This window comes from Bison bison, unplaced genomic scaffold (assembly GCF_000754665.1).
Source record: "Bison bison bison isolate TAMUID 2011002044 unplaced genomic scaffold, Bison_UMD1.0 scf7180017851926, whole genome shotgun sequence".
NCBI classification, from domain to species: domain Eukaryota; kingdom Metazoa; phylum Chordata; class Mammalia; order Artiodactyla; family Bovidae; genus Bison; species Bison bison.
In genome coordinates, this window is record NW_011482499.1 from 319,477 (window position 1) to 328,330 (window position 8,854).

General features: G+C 38.1%; 1 protein-coding gene across 13 annotated transcripts in view; it reads left to right on the plus strand.

Moving 5' to 3' along the window:
* The window catches only part of PRRC2C (proline-rich coiled-coil 2C), a 96,226-nt gene that overhangs the window by 77,002 nt on the left and 10,370 nt on the right, over positions 1-8,854 (plus strand). For all 13 annotated transcript variants that reach the window (XM_010851990.1, XM_010851945.1, XM_010851976.1 and 10 more), the window contains 4 exons: positions 34-235; positions 2,452-2,655; positions 7,531-7,643; positions 7,879-8,015. In XM_010851990.1, the coding sequence (XP_010850292.1) occupies positions 34-235; positions 2,452-2,655; positions 7,531-7,643; positions 7,879-8,015 (656 nt within the window). The remainder of the gene's footprint in view (positions 1-33; positions 236-2,451; positions 2,656-7,530; positions 7,644-7,878; positions 8,016-8,854) is intronic.

Sequence of the window (8,854 nt, forward strand, 5' to 3'; positions counted from 1 at the left end):
TTTTGGCTTTAAAAAATGTTCTTTTTGTTCCAGATGGAGTCTGCTCGCAAGGCATGGGAGAATTCTCCAAATGTAAGGGAAAAGGGGTCCCCAGTAACCTCTACAGCACCTCCAATTGCAAGCGGGGTCAGCAGTAGTGCGAGTGGACCAAGCACTGCCAATTACAGTTCGTTCTCAAGTGCATCAGTGCCGCAGATTCCTGTTGCTTCAGTCACTCCCACAACTTCACTGTCAGGTAGAAATCCTCATGTACCTTTTCTTTAACGATCTTAAATTATTTAAAATTTCTTTCAGATCTTTTCCTATTTACTCTCCCCAAAAATATAATCGTAAAAGATGTAAAATTGTACATGAGATAATTATCAGCTCTTTTATAAACTTCTTACCAGTTTGCCTTCTTCCCCCTCTCTTTACCCTCTCCCAGTTGTAGCTTGGTAAATATTTAATGACGGCTTACTAAAGTACTTCAATTGATCTTCTCTTCTTCCCACCCCAATTGTCAATACAGATACCTAGAAGTAATTGGTGGGAAATTTCCTGTCTTGTTCCTCTAAACTTTTTTATAAATTTTACCTTTTGATTTTTATTTAACTCATACAGCTAATTAGACCCATTCAGAAATAACACAGAATCACAAAGCTTTTAAGTTTTCTGTGGTCTGTATCTAATTTGAAGGAGCTCTTGGCCTAAGTCTATTGATTTGACATATTTTCTGGGAAAGAGTTACAGGGTAGAGACTTTCCAATCTGTTATTTGAATAAATGATATCCATTGGCTTTGGTGTTTTGGGTTTTATGTTGTTTTTAAGGAGAGTCCATCAACACCCCAAGTTAGAAGATGTTTTTCTTAAATGTTTCACTAGAGTGTAATCCTTTATCTCATATGGGGCTTTATCATTCTTAAATATTTGACTCTATGAAGATACATCCTTTTACAATATGCATAACCATGTTTCTTCTGAAAATAGAAGTTTCATTTTAAGCTTTCCTAATACTGTTTATATTTCCAAAACAGTGGGAAATTCCTTTTCCAATGCATGTAAAATGTATACAGCACAGAATTTACTTTCTCTGGCTAGTTTTCATTTAATGATTGCAGTAATGATTCTCAGTATTCCAGCTTTCTGTGCTAGTTTTAAGCACCAAAAGGACTAGACTTTGGGTTATACTTATAGTTATTTGATATTATCTGGAATCAGACATGTATTAAGACAAACCCAGAGGTTCACCTCAAAGACAGTATTCCAGCTGTACTTCTTCCACCACCCGTTTGCAAGACATCTTCATTATATAAATATTAACAGCTTAGGCCCCAGACTGCTTGGGGATAGGGAGTGAGGCTGTAAAGGAACCAGGAGAGTACGGTAGGAAGATTAGGAAATAAAGAGATTGAGAAGCTTCCTGCTTTTTTCTTTGGAACCCAACTACTTCCTTTCCTTGGAGTCTAGTTTCCCTATACTTCCCTCAACTAGGATAAGTTTTTAACTAGGACCTTCTTGCCTGGTCATCCATATGGAAGAATAGAGATACCTCAATGTTGGTCCCCTCTTAGAACATCATTTGATGTCTGAAAATAATAATAACTACTTCATCTGACTTTTGAATCAAATACCTGTATTGTTATTTACTGTAGTATTACTAATAGTTTGTCTTGTTTTTAAAGAATTACTAAATACAAGGAGAGAAATAAATTTGTATGTCTTTCTAGGAGTAGTTTATATTAAATTTTTATATTACATTAATAATAATTATTATAATTATAATATTTTATAATATTATTATATATAATTATATATATATTATAATATATATAATATAATTATAATATATTATAATAATAATAATTATTCTTAAATGTGTTTCTTACATTTATGCCTAGCCTTTAATAGATGTTCAAATATTTATTTGACGTTCTAAAGCTCCTTAAGGTATTTTGCCACAAAGAGGAAAAAAAATCTAACCTTAAGTTTCTGTGACATTTAGGGAGCAGTTGTGTTCTGTCAGGGCCCATTTATGTGCTTGTATTTATGTCTCACCATAAATGAATAAAGTTCTTGATTATCTGTCAGTAATGCCTATCGGGAGCTGCATTAGGCATTACTGACAATTATCCTTTGTGATGATTGAAAACTATGTATTAGTTTGACGTTAAGCTATGACAATGTTGTGGGCTCTCAGCCTCCTTGTTTTGTGAGTTTATATTTAAATTTTCTATTTATATTTCTCCAGATTTTGTAGTCCTATTTGCATCTGATAATTGTTTCTTCCTATTATAAGCCACTTCATATCCACTTTTGGTCTGAGATGCAGTATATAAGTACATAATAAGTACTTATTCAGCATAAATATTAATTTTCCAGTTTCCAGTTGGTGCTTGAATTTACTTGAATTTGCTTGAATTTACTTAAATATACACTACACTTCTCTCATTTTATCCCTCTCCCCAATGTAGGAGCTGGTACATATACTACCTCTTCTTTGAGTACAAAATCTACAACCACATCAGACCCTCCTAATATCTGTAAAGTGAAACCCCAACAATTACAAACAAGCAGCCTGCCTTCTGCAAGTCATTTTTCACAGTTAAGCTGTATGCCTTCCCTTATTGCTCAGCAGCAACAGAGTCCACAAGTCTATGTGTCTCAGTCTGCAGCAGGTAAGATTTTTAAGATTTGAATATAAGGAATTTAGAAAATGAAGATGTTTTAATGCTTCTGTGTTTTTCTCTTTCCCTTACCTTTTCAAGTTTGTGTTTTTTGATTTGCTTTGCAAATTTGTTTCCTCATAGAATTGAATGCTGTCTCTCTTTGGTAAGTATTCAGGGGCTTCTGGCAATTGTTTCTTACACTTATGTTACATAGATAGTAGATTAGTGTACTCACGGATTCAAAGTCTGCAGATTTAATCAGCTGTGGATTGAAAGCGTTTAAAAAAATTTTCACAAAGTTCCAAAAAACAAAGCTTGTATTGTCTGTGTAGGGATAACTATTTATGTAGTATTTACATTGTATTAGGTATTAAAAGTAATCTAGAGATTTAAAGTATATGAAAGGATATGCTTGGGTTATATGCAAACAATGTACCCAATTTTACATAAGGGACTTGAGCATTTAAAGATTTTGGTATCTGGGCCGGGGACAGTGAGGGTGGTATTGTGGAACCAACCCTCTACAGAGAACCAAAGTTTGTTATCTGAAACCTGACAAATTGATGATAAAGTACATGAGGGAAGAATAAACCTAAGAACAACAAAGAAATTTATATATTGGGAGGGGTAACATCCTACTAAATTCCACAGCATTCAGTTCAGGCGCTCAGTCGTGTCCAACTCTGTGACCCCATGGACTGCAGCACGCCAGGCCTCCCTGTCCGCTAACTCCCGGAGTCCACTCAAACTCATGTCCATTGAGTCGGTGATTCCATCCAACCATCTTATCCTCTGTCATCCCCTTCTCCTCCTGCCCTCAATCTTTCCCAGCATCAGGGTCTTTTCAAACGAGTCAGCTCTTTGCATCAGGTGGCCAAAGTAGGAGTTTCAGCTTCAACATCAGTCCTTCCAATGAACACCAAGAACTGATCTCCTTTAGGATGGACTGGTTGGAACTCCTTGCAGTCCAAGGGACTCTCAAGAGTCTTCTCCAGCACCACAGTTCAAAAGCATCAGTTCTTCGGCGCTCAGCTTTCTTTATAGTCCAGCTCTCACACCCATACCTGACTACTGGAGAAACCATAGCCTTGACTAGACGGACCTTTGTTGGCAAAGTAATGTCTCTGCTTTTGAATATGCTGTCTATGTTGGTCATAAATTTTCTTCCAAGGAGCAAGCGTCTTTTCATGCGTCTTTTAATTTCATGGCTGCAATCACCATCTGCAGTGATTTTAGAGCCCAAAAAAAGAAACTCAGCCACTATTTCCACTGTTTCCCCATCTATTTGCCATGAAGTGATGGGACCGCGTGCCATGATCTTAGTTTTCTGAATGTTGAGCTTTAAGCCAACTTTTTCACTCTCTTTCACTTTCATCAAGAGGCTCTTGACTTTCTGCTATAAGGGTGGTGTCATCTGTGTATTGAGATTATTGGTATTTCTCCCAGCAATCTTGATTCCAGCTTGTGCTTCATCCAGCCCAGCCCTTCTTTCTCATGATGTAATCTGCGTATAAGTTAAATAAGCAGGGTGACAGTATACAGCCTTGACGTACTCCTTTTCCTATTTGGAACCAGTCTGTTGTTCCATGTCCAGTTCTAACTGTTGCTTCCTGACCTGCATACGGATTTCTCAAGGGGCAGGTCAGATGGTCGGGTATTCCCATCTCTTTCAGAATTTTCCACAGTTTATTGTGATCCACACAGTCAAAGGCTTTGGCATAGTCAATAAAGCAGAAATAGATGTCTTTCTGGAATTCTCTTGCTTTTTCGATGATCCAGCGGATATTGGCAATTTGATCTGTAGTTCCTATGCCTTTTCTAAATCCAGCTTGAACATCTGGAGGTTCATGGTTCACGTATTGCTGAAGCCTGGCTTGGAGAATTTTGAGTATTACTTTACTAGCATGAGAGATGAATGCAGTTGTGCGGTAGTTTGAGCATTCTTTGGCATTGCCTTTCTTTGGGATTGGAATGAAAACTGACCTTTTCCAGTCCTGTGGCCACTGCTGAGATTTCCAAATTTGCTGGCATATTGAGTGCAGCACTTCCACAGCATCATCTTTTAGGATTTGAAATAGCTCAACTGGAATTCCACCACCTCTTCTAGCTTTGTTTGTAGTGATGCTTCCTAAGGCCCACTTAACTTCATATTCCAGGTTGTCTGCCTCTAGGTGAGTGATCACAACATCATGGTTATCTGGGTCATGAAGATCTTTTTTGTACAGTTCTTCTGTGTAATCTTGCCACTTCTTAATATCTTCTGCTTCTGTTAGGTCCATACCATTTCTGTCCTTTATTGAGCCCATCTTTACATGAAATATTCCCTTGGTATCTCTAATTTTCTTGAAGAGATCTCTGGTCTTTTCCATTCTATTGTTTTCCTCTATTTCTTTGCCCTGATTACTGAGGAAGGCTTTCTTATCTCTCCGTGCTATTCTTTAGAACTCTGCATTCAAATGGGTATATCTTTACTTTTCTCCTTTGCATTTCACTTCTCTTCTTTGCACAGCTATTTGTGAGGCCTCCTTAGACAACCATTTTGCTTTTTTGCATTTCTTTTTCTTGGGGATGGTCTTGATCCCTGTCTCCTGTACAGTGTCACGAACCTCTGTCCATAGTTCATCAGACACTCTATCAGTTCTAGTCCCTTAAATCTATTTGTCACTTCCACTGTATAATCATAAGGAATTTGATTCAGGTCATACATGAATGGTCTAGTGGTTTTCCCTACTTTCTTCAATTTAAGTCTGAATTTGGCAACAAGGAGTTCATGATCTGAGCCTCAGTCAGCCCCTGGTCTTGTTTTTGCTGACTATATAGAACTTCTCCAGCTTTGGCTGCAAAGTATATAACCAACCTGATTTCGGTGTTGGCCATCTGGTGATGTCCATGTGTGGGGTCTTCTTTTGTGTTGTTCAAAGAGGGTGTTTGCTCTGACCAGTGCATTCTTTTGGCAAAATTCTATTAGCCTTTGCCCTGCTTATTTCTGTACTCCAAGACCAAGTTTGCTTGTTACTCCAAGTGTTTCTTGACTTTCCTACTTTTTCATTCCAGTCCCCTATAATAAAAAGGATATCTTTTTTTGGGTGTTAGTTCTAGTAGGTCTTGTAGGTCTTCGTAGAACTGTTCAGTTTCTTCAGCCGTACTGGTCGGGGCATAAACTTGCATTACTGTGATATTGAATGAGTTGCCTTAAAAACAAACACGTTAATCAGAGTTAAATTGTAAATAAATGATTGAAAAATATTCAAGCTCACTCATGATTTAAATTCAGAATAAAAGGACAGTGAGGCTATTTTTTGTCTTTCTATTTGGGAAATATTAGGACGATTGATAATACTTAGCATATTTAATACCCAGTATCTGTAAGGATCCATAGGTATTATTACTACACTCTTAAAGCACATTGCTAGTGAGCATGTAAGTTGGCATAATTCTTTTAGAAAAGTATCTCAGAATGTTTTATGTGTTCATCATCACTGTCTGTAGTTTGAGGGCTTCTCATTGCAGTGGCTTCTTTTGTTGCAGAGCACAGGCTCTAGGCACTTGGGCTTATTAGTTGTGGCACACAGGCTTAGTTGGTCTGCAGCATGTGGGATCTTTACAGACCAGGGATCAAACCTGTTTCTCCTTCATTGGCTGGTGGTTTCTTTACCACTGAGCCACCATGGAAGCCAGTTTGGAGTCTTACCGTATAGATAAGCCTACTTGTTAATCAGAGATATATGTATGAGGATGTTCATTCATTGCAGTACTGTTTATAATGATAATAAAAGCAATATGGAAAGTTCTCCCAAACATACTGTTATATTAAAACAACATAACACAAAGTAGTGAATATAAACATGGAGAAGAAATCTGATAAGAATCTATACCAAATTCTTTCAATTATTAGGCTCTTAAAGCACATTGCTAGTGAGCATATAAATGGGCATAATTCTTTTGAAATATTTTGCCAAATTCTAGTTGGTTCAGTTCAGTTGCTCAGTCATGTCCTACCCTTTGCAACCCCATGGACTGCAGCACGCCAGGCTTCCCTGTCCATCACCAACTCCTGGAGCTTGCTCAAACTCATGTCCATTGAGTCAGTGATGCCATCCAACCATCTCATCCTCTGTCGTCCCCTTCTCCTGCCTTCAGTCTTTCCCAGCATCAGGGTCTTTTCCAGTGAGTAGGTTCTTTGCATCAGGTGGCCCGAGTATTGGAGTTTCAGCTTCAGCATGAGTCCTTCCAATGAATATTCAGGACTGACTTCCTTGAGGATTGACTGGTTCGATCTCCTTACAGTCCAAGGGACTCTCAAGAGTCTTCAACACCACAGTTCAAAAGCATCAATTCTTCGGTGCCCAGCTTTCTTTGTGATCCAACTCTCACATCCATACATGACTACTGAAAAAACCATAGCTTTGACTGGACGGACCTTTGTCAGCAAAGTAATGTCTCTGCTTTTTAATATGCATCTAGATTGGTCATAGCTTTTCTTCCAAGGAGCGTATAAATTGGCATAATTCTTTGGAAATATTTTGCTAAATTCTAATTGGTAGATTTAAAATTAGGGTGAATTTGCTGGTTCATTTTCAGTTTTTGTGGATTATATAAAATTTTGCTAGTTTGTACCCCAGTGGCAGTATATGAAAGTGTTTTTTTCTTACCTTCCACAAGTACGAGAGTGTCATTGTTTTAATTTGCATATACCTGTCAGGTAGAAATGTTACATCTTTTTCCTTTTGCATCTTTTCACATTTCTAGTTTTTCCTTAGCTATATGAATTTTTAGAAGGCTCACTTAATATGAAGTCTGCTTTAAAGTTTGGTTGGGGTTACTGTTTAGAAGATTCTGAAGGTGAGGCACTCATTGGTTCTTATTTTTCCTGCTAATCTGTAGCTCAGATCCCAGCTTTCTACATGGACACAAGTCATCTATTCAATACCCAACATGCGCGACTGGCTCCACCATCCTTGGCTCAGCAACAAGGCTTCCAACCAGGTCTCTCTCAGGTAAATATCACAGGCTTCTTTCACCCTATCATGTTTATGGTGTAATAGTATTTGGGGGTTCAGTTTAGGACTAGTAATGGATTGAAAAGGAATTTTAGACGTTTACATTTTGTTTTGTTTTCAAAGGGAACTGATACGTAGCATTAATGTTTTGTTTCATGTCTTACATTTTTATTTTCCAAGTGTGTCGCTTGTGTATGTGGTGTTCACATACTGTTTTTACATTGCGTTGCAGCCAACTTCAGTTCAGCAGATCCCAATCCCTATTTATGCCCCACTGCAAGGACAGCATCAGGCCCAGCTGAGTTTGGGTGCTGGGCCTGCTGTTTCCCAGGCTCAGGAACTATTCAGTTCTTCACTTCAGCCATACAGGTAAATGCTTTATAATTATGTTTGTGATGATGTTGGAAACAATGTAATTGCTGAACCTTCTTGCCATATCCTGTCTATTCCCTCCTTCCCCCCAGAAGCAAGATGACCTTCTTATAAACTGCATTATATAATTGTTTTGCATGTGTGTCATGAACTTCAGCCTCTGGTAATTTCTGTCAGACTTTATTGAACAAAGTGAAGCTTCAAAGCTTCTTGAAGAAGAGGCTAACAGCAGTCCCATAAAAATTAGAAATCACAGAGAAAAACTGCTTAAGGACCTAAAGGTGTAAGTGCCACCTCGCTGCTAACAACTGTAAATCAGACTTGCTCTGTGTAAGAGCTAAGGCACAGCAGATGATAGCAGTATGTAAGGAGGCAGAGGCCAGGATGGAATGTAATAAAAGCGAGAGAAGTGGAGTGTCTGAAACAGAACAGAAGTAGTAGTGATGAGTATGTTGTCGTATATGAGTATAGTATAGAAGAAACCATTCTTTTGAAAGATTCATCCTGTTATCTTTGCAATTAAGCAAGTAATAAAAACTGATCTTTATCCAACTTAATATATATTACTCAGCCCTTGACATACACTAACTTATTTGGTTTTCCCAAGACCAGATAAAGTAGATTAAGTCATCCCTGTTTGACATTTGAAGAGGTTGTGGGTTTTATTTTGTTTTTATCCTAATGTTACAGTACAAATAAGTGGCAGATCCTGGATTTAACCCAGGTGTCTCTCATCTCCAACTTAATGAGACTGGCAGGGTGGCTGCTGCTAAGTCATTACAGTCGTGTCCGACTCTGTGCGACCCCATAGACGGAAGCCCACCAGGCTCCCCCGC